At 40.3% G+C, this 18,505-nt stretch overlaps 1 protein-coding gene across 1 annotated transcript in view; it reads right to left on the bottom strand.

Moving 5' to 3' along the window:
• COL4A2 (collagen type IV alpha 2 chain) overlaps window positions 1–18,505 on the bottom strand; it is a 189,559-nt gene that overhangs the window by 77,769 nt on the left and 93,285 nt on the right. The window contains exons 5-14 of the mRNA XM_083168671.1: window positions 14,301–14,435; window positions 13,872–13,916; window positions 11,541–11,657; window positions 8,467–8,538; window positions 7,943–7,978; window positions 7,796–7,858; window positions 6,486–6,521; window positions 5,302–5,343; window positions 2,989–3,036; window positions 527–574 (exon numbers count right to left, since the gene is read on the bottom strand). Coding sequence (XP_083024797.1) covers window positions 527–574; window positions 2,989–3,036; window positions 5,302–5,343; window positions 6,486–6,521; window positions 7,796–7,858; window positions 7,943–7,978; window positions 8,467–8,538; window positions 11,541–11,657; window positions 13,872–13,916; window positions 14,301–14,435 — 642 coding nt within the window. The remainder of the gene's footprint in view (window positions 1–526; window positions 575–2,988; window positions 3,037–5,301; window positions 5,344–6,485; window positions 6,522–7,795; window positions 7,859–7,942; window positions 7,979–8,466; window positions 8,539–11,540; window positions 11,658–13,871; window positions 13,917–14,300; window positions 14,436–18,505) is intronic.

Genomic DNA, 18,505 nt, shown 5'->3' with positions numbered 1-18,505 from the left:
GCAGGTTTTGCGGTGTGAAAGCAAACCCCTGCATGTTGATTACAAGCTGGTCCCACTCTGTGCATATCTAATAAGCGGGACCAGCTAGTGCAGTGAATATTTAATGAGCGGGTCCCTGCTCCCTGCATATCTAATGAGCGGGACCCGCTAGTGTAGTGAATATTTAATATTTAATCAATTAGATATGCAGGGGGCGTGGACCCGCTCATTAAATATTCACTGCACAAGTGGGTCTCGCTCATTAGATATGCAGGGAGCAGGGACCCGCTCATTAAATATTCACTGCACTAGCTGGTCCCGTTGTTTGTTCATCTTGCCTTTTTACCGTTTCCAAATACCGTTTTTTTGGAAACGGTAAATTCACTGTGGACCTTTCAGACCACACATATTGCTGTTTTGAAACAGTAAAAATACCAGATGATGATATGTGCGGTCTGAAAGGGGCATAAGAGAGACAATGAAAAGAACAGTACATCATTTAAATTACTAATTTCATCAGTAAAATAATATAAAGTGACAATATTACCAGATAATCTGTTAGTGTTGTAGTAGATGTCTGCACAGTCTCTTCCCTCTGTAGAAGAAGGAAAATATCAGAATCGCTCACACTTTCTTTCACTGTCCATCTGAACATGAATTTCAGCTTTTACAGGCTGTTTTGTGATCAGCCTAGGTGCAATGTGTTGTATGTGACACTGAGAACTTATTAGACATTCAAGCAATGTAACAGATAAAAAAAAAAAAGATGTGTCTCATAAACAAAACAATGTTTTAAACCAGGAGTTCCCTATCTTCTTTGAATCACGGCACCCCTAGGCCAAAAAAAACAATAATTAGAAAAAAAATCAGATTAAGTAGATTGTGTTTATATGTGATCCTTAGGGTCAGTAATGTGGTATTGGGCCGGATTTGCTTCTGTTTTTACAAATATTTTATGATTGGCAGTAACCTGAACTGGTTTTGTCAATAAATAATGGACCATACTTAATTTGAAATGGTACCAGTTTGAGAACTACTGTTTTAAACTATAAAAAATATATACTAGACTTCATGGCACTCTTAAATATGACACTCAGGGGTAGATGTATGCAGTAGTGATAAGGGAGGAGAAGTGAGCCAGAGGAGAAATGACCCATGGCAACCAATCAGCACTAAAGTAACTATATTTTAAATAATATAAAATTATACAGAACAGCTGATTGGTTGCCATGTGCCACCTCTGGCTCACTTATCCTCCATCATCACTGCTTCTTACATCTACCCCTCAATCTCAATAGCCTTGGATGTCTTTCCAGTTTCACAAAGTTAAGACAGCTTAGAGATTTGCAGATCCTTTCTGAGGAAGCCCCTGGCGTTTACAGTAGGCGGAGAAACTCGTTAAAGGACCAAAGAAAAAACCTGAACTTTAAAGACCAGACCTCACCACTTTATAAAGAACCTGCACAAGCAGCAGAGTGGACTCTGGAGATAGCTGTGATATTGGGATAAGCAGAAGCAGCTGGGAGACACCTACAGCAGGTATCCTATAAGAATTATGGTAAATGAGGTTCCAATTACAACTATAAGTTTGGCCAGACTCCATTATTGGAACTAACATCATTAAGAGGGTATTCAATCTGTGTCGATATTTTCTGACAGGGGAAATATTGGCACTCACCTATTCAATGCTGCCATTAGTAACAGCATTTAAGGCTGTCCAATCCGCCTTTTAAAAAAAAAAGGTTGGATCTAGATTATCGGAAATGGCCGTGGATTGTCAAATTCACAGCCGTTTTCCAACAATCAGCAGCCGTATCCGCCTATTTGCGGACTTTCCGACATTTGACAGTCAGTACATTGAATACCAACTATCGATGTACTGTCGGAAGCCACTGGAAACGGTCGGGATTGAATACCCACCTCAAACACTGAAAATGTCTCTGTTAAAATAACAGAGAGCATCTGAGATCAAGTTACTAATCCCTGTGCCATTAAGGACTAATTGTGGCTAAATAAGACAATTAACAAAGATCTTTACTATTTTGAGTAAATAAGTGGTGACTAAAGTGATTATTTTTTTAAAAAAATTATAGATTTTTTGTTTACTAGCCATTTATATCATAATACAAAGTTAATAAATTTATTATAGAAGTACCTACTTCCTTGCGCAGTTTATTTCTTCTTATATTATTGCTAGAGCCTGGTTTGCTCCAGAGCCCCCTTAAAAACCACAAATGGACGCCATCATTGAATGACACATCATCACAATCATAAATGTTTTCAATAGGCAGGTAGGAATGCCACCTGGTTACACTCCTGCTTGGGACTATAGGGTCTGTTCAACCTGAGATCAGTTACCCCCCCCCCCCCCCCCCACCTGAGAGGAGGGTCCCTCTGTGCATGGCTTCAGATTAATTTGCAGCCGTGCAAAGTAGGGAAAAACCACTCACCACTGATTGTGCAGTGCCGCATAAGTCAATATTTACTCTATATTGCAATGGCCGTGAAGAGATCGGGCTGTCAGTGGCCCTCCCTCCACGATGGCCGGACCTGCTTGCGTTTTTGTGTGGCACTCCCAGAAATCGTTAGGATGCCACCCACAAATGCCAGATGACTGTCAATCAGCCAGTGTAGAGCCTGCGATCACAGGCCGTTGCTGGCTTTGGCCGCACATAAGGGTCCTCCGATAATCGCGTGGGCTCTGACTTTGCAGCCCTGCAATCAGGGCTTAATCAGGCCCAATGTATGGATGTCCCACTATGTCATAACTCATTGTTCCCACATTGTGCTCAGCCCTTCATGACAAACTATGCTTCTCATTCTGGTTTATGAATGTTACTGGTCTTTTTTTCCTTTTGCGTTTCTGGTCCTATTTCATCACTATGTACTAACTGTCGGCACTGTATACGTTTTCTTCTGCCAGTGCTTTATTTCATCTTTTGTATTGATTCATCTTTTCTGTAATGCAATAATAGAATACTTGATTTGAAAAAGAAATAATGTGTTTACCCCATCTTGGCAGTTTGTGCATTGCGGCCCAGGCTGGCCTTGTTCGCCCTATAAAGATATACAGTATTAAGAAAATAGAAAGGGAATGATACAGAACATAACATACCTGCATAAAAATGTAACTGGGCAATTGATGTTTGCTCTTATAAGCAAGGAAATGAGCTACCACTTTAATGGAGGAATAAATACATGAGAATAAAGAGATCTTTCATGTACTGAAAAAGCATGAAACTAAAGGGAATAAGAATTAACTCTGGATTAATGCTGTATGTGACACCAATCACTCAGCGTTTACTATGTACAAACCAAGGTGGCGGCTTTATATTTTGCAGAATAATTGATACATCACGTGGGTCTATAAACAAAACTAGGTGGGCAACAATTTTGAGTCTAACAGCACAATATAACACAAGCACAATATAACACAAGCATAAGATTGATATTTGAATTCTCTAGACAAATATGAGAGTAAAGGATTTTATATGCAATAGTCATGGACTTTCCCATCAGCCTGGAAGTAGCATACATTTTCATGTTTAATACAGTGTATGTGTGGATACCAATTAAGCATAGAAGACCCAGCTGTGCATATTGGAAAACAAACTATAGGTATTAAATGCATATGGAAACTCATTATCCAGAAATAAAATGTGTAGGCTCCGTACTCTGATTTACAACAAAAATCTATCCCCATATCCAGGGCCACCGACAGGGGGGTGCTGTGGGTACAGCTGTCCCCGGCCCGGCCTCTGGAAGGGCCCGGGCAGCTAATTTTGAATACCACACCCCTCCCCCCAACTGCCTCCGCTGTACTGCCTGTATTTTTTAACGCAGGACTCCGGAATCAGAGAAGCTGCCGGTACATGAGCTCTGATTGTCTCACCAGCCGGTGCTGCATTTTAATTGGCTGCTGACGTCCTTCATTGAAAAAGCCTGTGCTTCTGGACCTGCAACAGGAGTCAGGCGGTAAGTGAAAGGGGGGATGAGGGGGGGTCCAGAGGGGCCTGGACTGGAAATCAGTCCCGGGCCCCAAAATTCCTAGTGGCAGCCCTGCCCATATTATAAACATAGTGGATAATGCATCTTATACATGTAACTGAAAGGGTTGAACTGCTAACCCTAAGAGGATGAGAAAGTGTCTATCAGTCACATATGAGGACATACGTTGGTAATGTTCATAAAACGCTACCCGCTGTGTAGGGTGCGTGCACCCGGCAACCCGAAAGTTTGCCGTGGGTGCACGCACCCTGCGTCTGCACATGTGCAGAAATGCACCTGTGCATGCGCATATGCTCAACTTCGGTCCTCCGTGCGGTCCGAGTGGATCTGAATAAGGTCCTGTTTGTGTAGCTGGAAAATCGGGGACATGACCGAATCATGTTGTGCTCCGTTTTCAGTACCAGTGCTATGCGTGATTCAAATGCTTATGATGACAACTATTTTATTGAACAGTAATCAGGATGTTGAAAACTATTAGCCCTATTATATTAGCGATCTGCAAAGTATCCACTAAATGGCAGCATCGCTCACAGCCACTGTTCTTTTAGTATAAATACAAATGCAGCCAAGTCAATTCATTGAAGTTTACTTAAATATTGCACCAAAAAAACCCCACTTGCTGTGAGCGGCACTTGACATTTTGAATGAATATTTTGAGAATCTCTCACAGAAACGTTGGCACTCAAATGGTTAATAAAAAAGGTTTGCTTGGCAAATTTCACACCTATTTTGAATAATTCCATTGGCACTCAAAGGCTAAGTCACCAGACACTGGCACTCCTGAACATTGGTCAAGAAGTGCTTTAGTCATATAACAGGTTTATCATCTGCAATCAGTATTGGATGTGCCCACTCTGAACTGGATGATGTCAATGTGCATTGTGTTACTCTTTTGTGCAATATAATGATCATGTAAATAACTGATGTGCATAACAATGAGTCCTATACACTCATATTGTCCTTTATTTTATAACTTTAACACAAGCTGAATGAAATACATATATTCTATGGCTTCCGTGTGATAAGAACAAACATGACAATTAACTTTAGGACATATATACTATATATATATATATATATATATATATATATATATATATATATATATATATATATATATATATATTGAATAGATGTCAGCAGTCTAAATTATTTAGTGTATTATTTTATTAACAAAGACAGTAAATGTACAAAAAAAAGCATTTTTAGGTTTTTGGTGTATTTGCTTTGATCCTACAATGAAATCAATTCCTCTATCAAGCTAGTTTATATAAGCACAATCACAGCCATGTAAATCTTGTATTTGTTATTTACCTGCTCTCCCTTCACCCCATGAATGCCAATGCCTGTACTGCCCTACAAACAGAGATGTAGAAATATGAGAGAATTGGTTAATACAATCAAGACAGTCAGAGAGTCATAGTAAAAAAGTCACAGTCACATGTTTGTAATAAACTGCAACTAGCTGATGTGCCCAAATTCAACCCAGCTAAAGCTAGTTGAGGCAGAACATTGTACCCATTTTCACCCCATAAGGAGACACATTTAGAAAACCACCTGCTCAGTGAGTTGCTGAAAGTAACTGTCACAGTTTCCAGACCACCCAGCAATTCACCAATATCCACAAACAATGGTAATGCCCTGTAAATGTCAGGTGGACGTTTTGCCACAAAACTCTCCATTGAAGCATCAAATTACAATGCCAATATAATTCTGGATACCTACGGACCAATACCTTTTTAATTGGTATATAGGGCTCAGGGAACGGCATCATAGAAATATCCTTCTGATATTAATATACAGATGAGAATAATTGCATATGAAGTTGTTATTCTTGTTTGGTGTCACACAACTGTGCCAAATTCTGAGACTTTATATTGCTACATTAATATGGTAATGACCAAGTTATTAGCTGGTCATTTAGCTCATTATTGGTTGTTTGAAGGATATGTTAAGGCAAATAATTTCACAAATAATTGAATTAACCTCATAAGTTGCTTCTTCTGCCAAACATATGTTTCCCTTATTCTTCTTCACACACATCTCTACTATTTCTTCTACTGCCCCAAAGAGACATCCCTACGACTATCCTTTTCACTTCTACATACATCCCTTCTGCTATTCTTTTCACCACCGCATACAGTATGGACCTTATTCTGGTCCACACGTTGGATAAAACTCTCTGGTGTCTTAGTTTGTGTGCTCACTGTACGGGAACAGGGTGGGCAGCTGACATCCGCTGATGTCAGCTGCCCGCCCCCGGCACCCGCGCCTTATTTCCATGGGAACGCCCATCGTGCCTGCTAAGCTACAGGCATATGTTCCTTCTGTAATAAATTCCAACTCTTTTCACTTCACCAAACCTATTCTCCCACATCTTCACAAATAAATAGTCTCTTCAAGTATCCTAACATCAATTACTTACAATATTTACTTCTCATACATGTTATATTGTCTGACTGCAAGAGAAAGCTACAACTAGTATACGTATTCCTTACTTGTGGTCCTGGTGGTCCTGGAGGTCCTGGAGGCCCCTAAAAATTCAAAGCCATAGCATCAGATGTTAAATAAAAAGTTACATGTCTTTTCTTATGTATATGCCACTTAAATGACAGTATATGGCACCTTAGAGGTTACTGTGATCACCAAACATATATTTTTTCTGCTATCTTCTCTACACTATGGACACTATGTTTGCAGACAACACTCATGCTGTCATTCCAGCTACAGACAACAGGGGGCAATACACTGACAACTGTACATTTTACTTACTATAATTAGCACTTCTGCTAAAGGTCAAAAACTAAAGCTAGGTACACATTAGACCAGTGGTTCCCAAACTTTTTTGCATCACGGCACCCTAGATTATCAGAATATTTGTCACGGCACCCCTAGGTGCAAAGTTTGCTACCGAGAATTTCAGAAAACAATATTAAATTAAATAAGTTGTGCTTATGTCATCCTTAGGTCCAGTTATGTGGTGAGGGACAGGATTCACTTCTGTTTATCCACATATTTAAAAACTGGAAGCCACCAGCACTGATTTTGCCTATTACATTGACCATAAATAGTTTGAATCGGTTCAGGCCAACCAAACCGAGGCACCCCTGCAAGTGCTCCGAGGCACCCCAGGGAGCCTAGGCACACAGTTTGGGAACCACTGCATTAGACAACTTGCAAATGATGCAATTTCATCAACGATTTCCTTGAATTGCCTTGAACGCCTGAACTCACGATATAGTGCATACACACTGTACTATCTTGCAAGAGACATGTCAGTGGCTTCATCCCGGTGTATGCTGTGGTTAACAATAGTACAAATCTTACGGAGTGTTCAAAAAATCAGAAGAGGCGACACCCAACTAGTGGGAATGTGCATCAGCATTGTGACAGAATGTCCTCACTGGATGATGATGATAAATGATTTGTCACTGCAAACAAATCGGAATCATCAACGTTGTTCAAAAGGTTATCTAATGAGCTTAAGAGACCTCACCTGTATGCAGTCTTTATAAGGCTTTGTCACTCATGGCTTATCCTCTGTGGACTAAGCAGCATAACCGGGCATATGTGTCCCTTTGATAGCTTTAACCACCACTGCGACACACCCCACATCACTTAATTAAATAATTAGTAACATTTATGGATCTTTTAAAATTTCAGTAATGAATAATCCATCAGGACATATGGAAAACATGTATTGTTAGCAGGCCTTCAAAACTGGATTTGAGAGATTAGTTTTATCTGTACATTCTTTTTTGAGAATAAATTCTAGCCATATTGGTCAGAATTGGAAAAATATACTTACAGGAAATCCGGGAGGGCCCATAGGGCCAAAAGTCCCAACTCTACCAGGTAGACCACTTGGACCCTGCAGATGATAGTGGGTAATAAATATGTGGCATGTGTTTATCATATTGAGTGAAAATGTAATACATTATATGCAAACACTTACTGGGTTTCCAATAAATCCCGGATCACCAGGATCCCCCTACAAGAAGAACAGCAAAATATGTTGACAATGTTCATATAATACAATAGTGACTCCAATACTCCTGTGGAAGTAAGTGGTTATGGATATATTACATTATATTCAGTACTTAGTGATATCATTGCTTCAGTCATCATTAGGAATTCTGGTACTTGTTTAGTTTTGGGCGCGTAAGTAAGGTGCGTTTAATTCTAGGATTTTTCTTAGACCAGGTAAATTGGCAGATCAGTGAATTAATGGGCCGGAACCAGGTTTTGGGTATCTATCGGAAGTGTTTGCATAATGTAGAGTAGTTTGGGGTGTGTGTTCTATTTTTCCTAGCCAGGATAGTTGTTTCAGGGACCACCAATTATAGTCTTGTTTAATAGAGGGTAAAAGGGGGTATGTTCATACATTTTATGTTTGAACTTTACAATTTAAATTGTGTATTGAAAGGGTTTGGCTTCATAAATCAAAGAATGCTTTAGCATTACAAATGGTACACTTACTCTTAGTTTATTTCTTTGGTCCAGTGGAATAAAATAAGGTTCACCTTTTTGACCCTTGGCACCTAGATCGCCCTTTAAAATAAAGAAAAATTTATTATACAATGGTAACACATATATTTTACTCAAATCCAGGTTATTTAGAAAATGATCGATTTCAATCTGTAAACACCATTTATGTTAAATGTATAATGCGAATGATTTAATTAATATATGTTAAGTATTGATGCTATAATAATGATGAATCAGCTTGGTTGCAAAATGTCTCAGTATTACACAAGTAGGCATATATATATATATTTGCTGTCCTTTATTTGTAGTCATAAAAATTCTCTAATACCTTCCACTGAATTGTGCATTTTTGATTAGATAACAATAGGGATCTTTAAGTTGGGTACAACTTGTTCGTTCAGCCAGGCTGTGTGTGTGTGTGTGTGTCTGTGTGTATTCAGCTGTGACCAACTTTAAGCCCTGTGAGGTGGCGGCAGCAGCAAGGGGTAGTGTCCCCTCTATGGTGATTAGAAAGTCTACCTGTTTAGCACATAAGATGCAACCTCCTGGTCCGACCATTGCAGGAGTGTTATAAGATGTTTATCGACTAATGCTCCTACACTGCATGCACACCTATACAATCAGCAGCCATTCACCCGACACCGGGAGAATGGGCCGACAATTGTATAGGTGTGTACCCAGTTTGAGCTGGGTACACACCTGAACGATTTATGGGAAGATCGATTCAATTGTAAGCTCTCACTAGCAGGGACCTCTCTGCGCGTGCTTTTCTAAGAATACTGTATATCTCTGCCACTCTTAAAATAGCGTAAATGTCTACTGTCTTTTATTTACCATGTACCTGTCCTAATTTGCATTTGTACTGTAAATCACTATTTTCTTGCTTTTTTTTGCTCATCTATGTATTGTAAGGTGCTGCAGAACCCTTGTTGCGCCATATAAATAAATTATATTAATAATTGAACTGACAATATCACTCCCAGTGTGCACCCAGCATTAAAAACAAAGTGAAGTTAATAAACCAAAGACATGTATACTACAGGAATGGCAGCTTTAAAATGAGCATCAAAAAATAGGGAAGGGTTATGTTTTAGCTTATTTATAAATGTCAGTGTCTGCGACATACGTTCATTGCATTGCAGCATGGTTTGTTCAGGAGCAGAGGCATAGCTAGGGTGGCGCCGGCGGAGCTCTTGCTCCGGGCACCAAAGGTTTGCAGGGCGCACCCCTGCTGTGTCCTGTGTGGCTCCCCCATCCCTGGGGGGAGGAAGAAGGGTAAAGCCTGCACTGCTGCATTGCCCAAGCAGGAGGGAGACGGGGGTAAGGCAGCGCCGCTGCATTGCCCTGGCGGGAGGGAGAAGCCGGCACCCCTACATTGCCCTGCCAGGAGGGAGAAGCCCCTGCGTTGCCCTGGCGGGAGGGAGTGGGGAGAAGCCGGCGCTGCTGCAATACCTCGGAGGGAGGAAGAGAAGGGAAGCAGCACCGCTGAACTCCCAGCTAGACCAGAAGCAGCTACTACCATCACCACATGCTATGTGAGGAAGATATCGATGGTAAGGAGAGGTACAATGGAGGGCTGGGGAGGGGGCAGTGCTGCTGCTGAGCTCTGGGGAGGAGGAGGTCTGCTACTGAGGGCTGGGGATGCGGTTACTGCTATTGAGGGCTGGGGAGGGGGAGTTCTACCACTGAGGGCTGGGGAGTGGGTGCTGCTGGGGAGGGGTAGCACTGTGACTGTACTGCACTGCCACTGAGGGCTGGGGATGGGGGTACAACTACAGAGTGCTGGGGAGGGGGAGTACTGCACTGCCACTGAGGGCTGGGGATGGGGGTACTGCTACTGAGGGCTGGGGAGGGGTGGTGCTGACACTAATGGCTGGGAAGGGGGGGTGCTGCCACTGAGGGCTGGGGGGGGGGGGGGTGCCGTGATATGAGCTTGCTCCAGGTGCCCTCGCTGCACCCTACACCACTGTTCAGGAGTAAACTACTGTATAGTTTCTATTATAATATTGTTTAATGAAATGAAGGATTATTAGGCAATCTAAAGAGCAATACAGTAAGTTAAGTGGCCTACAGACGGGGAGATTTTGTGAGCGTTCTGAGCGATGCAAGATTGCTCAGCACACAGCGATGTGTCAGTGATGTGTGCTGAGAGATCTGTCAGGGCCAGTGTTCTCCAGTGTTGCCCTGCCCGGCTGATTACAACTAAATGTATCCAACATGCTAGATATCAATCGCCGGGTGATAGCGACACACGGGGCCACGCATCGCTATCACTATGGCCCTTACACACAGAGCGATTTCAGGGCATTTGATAAGCGATCTAGTTAGAGCAGTTAGAAAATGCTCTGAAATCGCCCCATGTGTAGGCCCCATTACAAATTTTTCAGTGTGCTTGTGACATCACTACTGTATGCATAAATATGTCACACCTGGGGGTGCATTTACTAATGGCTGTAAAAAAGAAAAGTAGTGGTGTTGCCCATAGCAAAGACAAAGGGCTAATTGTAATGCCAAAACTCAGAATTTTTTTTGACTCTTTAAAAAAAGCATACGCTTTTGGCCGGCATCCCACACAGCCATCAAACTCAGGCAGCATTACATTTGGTCCTTAAAAATAAGGAAAATGAAGGATAACTGGCCAAACTTTGTCAGTGACTACAGACCTTGGGTTCCGCAAGTTAATAGGCAAGATTTTAAAGGGTTTGATCACTTTTTCAGTCTAAATCCAGTGGTCAACTTTCAAAAGTAATCTACATAAATTCCTAATATTTCCAGGTCCTAAACTTCCACAATATATTTATTACAGAGCATGAAGGACTAATAACACATATTACATAACAGAAAAATAAGGGCAAATGGATATATATTGTGAGTGTGCACATGTGTATGCACTATATTTTTTTAAATGATAAATAGTATTCACTAATATGTTACACAACAGATCTACATGTATCTACTATGTCTTTTTTCTTAAAACACAATTCTTAAAAATGTAAAACAAGAAGATTTTCATATCATAAACATTTCTGGAACTGTTCCTCCTCTCTGTGTTATGTGGTACTTACACGATACCCAGATTGACCACTTGGCCCCCGTGGTCCCGCCTCACCAGCGTCGCCTTTCGTTCCATTGCAACCATCATGTCCTGGCTTTCCTCTAGGACCACCTTGTCCCACGTGACCCTGAGAATGATATAATTTACAAATGTTATTACAGCCTGGAGCCTTCAGTACTACCGTATGTAACTTTTCATTTTTTACCAGTCACTTGCGAGCTAATATAATGATAATTCAGATCCAATATCCAATTCAATTGATACTATTACTGCCTGTAATACCTGTTTGCTACTATTAACTGTGATATTTATTTTCTTCTCACTTAGCACAATATACATGACACAGATCGCAAGGGTCCAGCAAGCTGTGTTCTATCCTGTCAGTGGTCCCACAAGGATGTTTCTGAGAGTTGAGGCTGATAACCCAGGACAGAAGCCATAGTGACTTCAGCAAATCGCTGTCCTTGCTCAGAAAGTCCTTGGTGGTCCCCTGGCTGCAGAAAAGAAGAAGCCAAAGAATCTGAAGATTTGATTTATAATGCAGGGCAACAGAAGATACAAGTTTAAACTGCAACTGAGGCCAGAGTAATTTTTTTTAGTAATCGGTGACTTCACAATCACATATATAACTGATTATTGGGTCTAACAATTAGTACCAATTACTACAATTAGTACCATATTTATAACCATAATTTTATATAATTATTTGCAAATTAAGACCAAAATTTTCTCATATGCACACCAGGGGGATGTCCAATTAGCTGCACTAATTTTACTGACTACAACAAGGTTTTTAGACCAATGGGCATTATAGGGCTTTCCTATTATAGCCCCTTTTTATCGGCCATAAAATTACCAATTTTCAGCTAGTAACACATTGGATTAGCTCCTAGACCCATGTTATCACGCATCTGGGGGCAGGTTATTGGGGATAATGCTTTGGACACACAGCATAATCACCAAAATTGGTTCTAATTGGATAACCCCGAAGAATCCATTAGCTGCATTAATTTACCGTGAATAATTGGATACCCCCCCCCCCCCAGGCATGTTGTCATAGTGTCCACAGAATGTCATTACAAATGCCTGCTTTAGTCTTAATGACTGATAACATAGTGGCACTAATATGGATAAGATTATTTATATTTATACATATGTATATCACACAAATATATTTTATATTTTGAATTAACTTCTAATTAACATGCAGGGGCTAGAAGAATCATTCACAATGAGGAGTACAACTGACTTTGTTCATTATCTATACACTTTGACCTTATCCATACCCTCTGGAGCCTATTATTAGAAACAGAGTTGAATGCAGGTCAGCTCACTAGTTATGTCTGTGGGTAACTCGCTGTTGTCCATTCATATTTGGTTACATTACATCATGGGAAACGCTGAACTAAAACCTCTATATAAAATTAAAATTAAAAAACAAAGACTGAACTCCCAGGATGCACTATAAAATAGTCACATTTTAAATGGACATCAGATCTTACACAGGTAACCAATCAGCAGATGGACATTACCTCATACCCATTACCCATTCTCAGTGAGCAGCTGCCACTGTCAATTGTATTCTATATTTAACTCATATAACTTCCATTTTCACCTTAGTGACATGTCTGTGATAGTACTAAGAAAGCTACAAAGGAATCCTTGATATTGCCAATCGTGTCATTATTACTGCTACACATTTGGGGTGAAATGTAATAGGGTGAGAGAATCAGAAAGTGAGAGATTCGGTAAGAAATATCCAGCTTTTTACAGTGGAAATCATTTACACTGCAAACCCAGTTTTATTTTGCAGTGTAAATGATTGCCGCTTTAAAAACCTGGAGATTTCTTACCGAATCTCTCACTTTCTGATTCTCTCACCCTATTACATTACTTTGGTCTTTTCGTTTACAGACAATCTTGCTTGTAATCTTTCACTGGCCCCAACTACTGTTTGTCTTATTCTGCTCATTTGCCAGTCCATACTTTGGCCTCCTCTGACCCTTGAAGAGGAATTCTGAACCAGAAAGGCAATATCACATACTTCCTCCTATCACAAAATGGTGTTTTTAAAAACATTATTTGGGGGGTTTTACCACTTGTGGTCAAAATACAATAATTCCAAATAATATGAATTTATCTACGGTGTAGTAAGCTATTGGGACATTTACAGCTCCCTTCATGTTCCGTCATGACTATTATTAAAGAGAATATATACATTGTAGCACAGGTTTCTAAATACTTAATGTATGTGTATATGTAATAACATGGTTTCTATAATTTTGTGCTTTTGTACTGTTACATAGTGTTTTATTCACGTGTATAGTATGCACATACTTACAGGTACGCCATTTGCCCCTGGAAAACCAGTAACACCACTAAGGCCCTAAAAAAAATGAAATAAAGTTGAAAGTATTTAAACATGTATCACACACACATGTATTGCGATGGCGGTCGCCGTGGCCAGCCATGGCCAGCTGGCGGAACTCTCGCCATAGGTAGCAAGGATGAGACTTGCCCCATCTGTAGGTAAAATGTGTTAGCACACTGAAGGCAAAAACACAACGGGTGAAATGTAATAGAATGAGAGTTTCAGAAAGTGGAAGATTTGGTAAGAAATCTCCAGGTTTTTTTTAAAGCGGCAATCATTTACACTGCAAAACCAGTTTGAAGTGTAAATGATTGCCACTTTAAAAATACTGGAGATTTCTTACCAAATCACTCACTTTCTGAATCTCTCATCCTTTTAAATTTCACCCCATATGTTTACCTTATCTCCGAGTGGCCCCATTTCTCCTGGATGGCCTCTTTCACCCTTGTCTCCTTTACGTCCTGGTAACCCTGTTATTCCAATAAGTCCTGGTGGCCCTTGGCTACCTTGCTCTCCAAGTTGTCCTGGTTGCCCCTGAAGAAAATCAAATGGAAGGTAAGAATAGTATTTCTACACAAACAGATGGCAGTGTGGTTAATCAAATGGATTATCAATGTATTTTCCTGCTGTGTAATCTCATGTAAGTTATTGTGATAATAAATAACTCTCAGTTTTAAAGCAATTTATGCAAAAAGTAAAGCAGTGAGAAAAAAAATGAGAGAATGAACCTTCTCAGCTACAATAAGATTTTACCCCAGCAGTAGTTATATAAAATACAATAAATATATATAACCTGACAGCTCCACACAGATGGCATGAATACAGTATCTTGAGTAGTTTAATAACTTTTTCTTTACATGTTTACAAAACATTGCAAATCCGTATTGGCTTAAGGGCATACACATGGGACGATTTTTGCCTCTTTACTAAAGGGCCCTACACACAGCGAGATATTTGTGCTAGAGATTCATAATAGGAGGTTCAGCATGAGAGATTTAAAATCTGTCACAGAAAGGCGACTTCCAGGGAATAAAAAAAGCATTCAAATTCAAATAATGGGTTGGAATAAAGCCTGGGGGAGTGTCATCTTCATTTGTCTATAGTAGAAAAATAAATAATGAAAAAAAAAAATGGCATGGGGTCCCCCCCCAAAAGCATGACCAGCCCCGGGCTCTCTGAACCAGTCCTGGTTTCTCAAATAACAGGGGAAACAATTAAATAAGGTCCCCCTATATTCATGAAACCAGCATGGGGCTCTTCGACCGGTCCTGGTTCCCAAAATATGGGGGACAAAGTGAGTAGGGGTACACCGTATTTTAGGAACCAGCACCAGGCTTTGTAGCCGACCCTTGTTCCCAAAATATGGGGTCCCCCGTATTTTGAGTACCAGCACCAGGTGCTACTAGCAGGGGGTGTAATGCAATAGCCAGGGGACACGCTTGATGGGGCCTTTTCAGCTCTTTTGTATGGCGGCCGCCTCCCAGGACTTGTTCTTCAGGAGTTCTTCTCTGTTCCTCCTCCGCCTTTGGACTGCCTGCCCCCTGTCTTGAGCTGGCTAATTGTTACAACGATGGTGGAGAGGATAACCAAGAAGGGATGATACAACAATTACAACAATGCATTCTGTATTATATGATTTTTGTTCTCTGTATTGAACTGCAGTCAGGAAAATGTTTTCTGTATTGTCTGTCTGGTCAGTCTCTAGCATGTTCTCTGTATTATATGACAGTCAAAATAAAGTCCTCAGTGAGTACAGTATGTACAAAAAAATGCTATCTGTATTGCATGGTGATTGGTGATCATGAGAATGCTCTCTGTATTTTATGGCTGGAACAAGGACATTATGTTATGTACTGGTCCTTTCACATGCATGATGGCCCTATTAAGGCATTTTTATATTCAAACTTATTTCACTTCTGTTTTGATTTGCTCACTGAACATTATGGGGCAGATTTATTAAGCTCTGTGAAGTGATTATGTGGCTGTTTTTTATCACCGGCCAATCACCTCCTACCTGTGAAGTTACAGGCTTGGTTCGAAGAATGACAGGTAGGAGCTGATTGGCCGGTGATAAAAAAACAAACACTTTATCACTTCACTGAGCTTAATAAATCTATCCCTGGGTTCTGATACAAATAAGCATTGTTTGTCTGTATTGCAATTCATTTCAGTCACAAATCAAATGTAACTCGCCAGCTTCCCTCTCTTGACCAGAATGAGAGTACTGGTCCTTTGCTGTGTAATCACTCCCCGCATTGAGTGGATCCCAATTTCCTGCAGAATCTAAGTTACTCGCTTTCAAAGCATCAACAACGTGCTTTGTAACACCCCCCAAAAATATTCTGCAGCACTCCTATTTAGATTTACCCTTGGTAAGGACGACCCTATATGGTGTATGGTCATTAGGTCGACAGTGTCTAGGTCGACCACTATTGGTCGACAGTTATTAGGTTGACACATGAAAATGGTTTACATGCATTAGGTCTTCATGGTCAAAATGTTGACACAAGCAAAAGGTTGGCAAGAAAAAAGTCGACATGAGTTTTCCATGATATTTTTAATAAACTGACTTGTTCATACATTACCATCCCAGTGGGCATAGACGGAGAATAAAATAGTGTGCAGAGCGCCGGAAGGCACAGTGCCCTAAGTATGGTGAGGGGACACGGTGCACGTATACGGTCTATGTCAACACATTTCTGGGGTGAAAAATTCATGATGACTTTTTACCATGTCGACCTTTTGACCATGTCAACCTAATGCACTTCGACCTCTTTCATGTGTCAACCTAATGACTGTCGACCAATAGTGGTCGACCTAATGACTATAGACCTATACAGTGTCAACCTAATGACTCATACCCCTCTACCTACTGTACTTCACAAGATTTCTCTCTGTTGCTATGAAGCTGCCTCTGCCCTCAGATCTTTAAATGGCCTAAGAAATTCCAATCTTTAATGACCCTTGGACAAACTGTTGACATCCAATGAGATAAAGGGCCAAGTTGTGATCTAAGGGGTCTGATTTGTAAATGGGGAAGGTTAGCTGTTATGGACTAGTCACACTGTTTTTATTCCACCAGAGAAGAATATGAAATACTGTAAATGCATACTTTATTTTCAGATGAATATCCCCATACTTCTCATGTCAGTTGAACTACCAGTATTAGACAACAAGTTCTGCATATATATTACTGACTCTTAGTAGATTGCTGGATTTTTTTAAATGTTAGTTCAGCATTTTTATTTTACAGTTTATTTAAAGTTTCAATAATGTACATTAGCGACAATAAATAAGAAAACATTACATACAAACATTAACAGTTGCAAGATGCAAAACCAGGCAGGAATTGCAGAATAATTCTACCTATTTAATTCAGGGAAATACGTATGGGAAGTGGGGGCATATGACCATTGGTGGTTGGAAAATGGTCTAGTATAAGTATAACAAGGGCACCAAACCCGAAGGAATTGAGTTGGAGTTGAAGTAAGCTGTAATTTTCTCCATCGCAGCACAGCGTCATGTTCTAGCAACAACAGCGGAAAGAGAGGGAGGAGTGGGTTTTTACCAGTTGGAGGCTAAGAAACATCTTGTAGCATTGAAGATTTTGGTTGCCAATTTATCCTCATATCTGTCCATGGACCCAAAGGGAAAAACTATTAGATAGGGGGATGTGGTTAACATCCCACCGGGTGAGGTGTCATCAGTCAAAATACCGGCACTGGAATCCCGAAGAGCGATGCCGGAACACTGACATCACTTTCATTCCCAACGGCGGAATCCGGACTGCCAGCTTCCCTAACCAAATGGGTTAGGCTGCCTGGTGTTGTCTTGTGCCTGCCTTCCTGGGATAAAATTCAGCACTTTTAAGTAGTGCTTCCCCATTCTTGTTGCATGGGTTTATTATATCTGATATCTATTTTTATTATTGAAACAAAACTGCATATGTGAAATATTTGCCCTGTCATGTTCTCACAGCAAAAGGCATCCAACAGATCTGAGAATGTTCAGTGTTTTTTTGTACTAACAATGTTTAACTAGGAACTGAAGGAAATGACACAATTGCTAGGCTATGCCATTCAAAGGAGGAAACTGTAATTCTAAACAGGGTTTATTCTTTTTCCAAATCTCCAAACAGCACGTTTTTCCCAGGAGCCCACAAATGTAATCATGACTGGCCTAGTTTCTGTTCCCATAACAATGGAGAAATTCTGCACTAACAAAAATATGCAATGCTAATTACAATAAATCAAATAACATAAATCAATATAGATCTTATTGAAATACATAAAAATAAAACAAGTTTAGTAAATTAACTGAGTAAATCAAGTTACAACCATTAATCTGAAACAGCATTTACTAGATATTTACTCATTATTCACTATCATTCACAATGGCAGGACTTTCTTCAGGCTGCGCCAAATCTGTGGAATGCCCTCCCAGGAACAATGAGGGTAATTTTACTAAGGTGGGAATTCTATTGAAGATGTGATGTTGCCCATAGCAACCAATCACATTCTGCTTCTTATTTATTTAGCACCTTCTAGAAGATAATAGGTTAAATCGGATTGGTTGTTATGGGCAACATCCCATCTTCAATAGAA

Source organism: Crinia signifera, chromosome 2 (assembly GCF_055691185.1).
Source record: "Crinia signifera chromosome 2, ASM5569118v1, whole genome shotgun sequence".
NCBI classification, from domain to species: Eukaryota; Metazoa; Chordata; class Amphibia; order Anura; family Myobatrachidae; genus Crinia; species Crinia signifera.
This window is presented reverse-complemented; position numbering and strand designations above follow the sequence as displayed.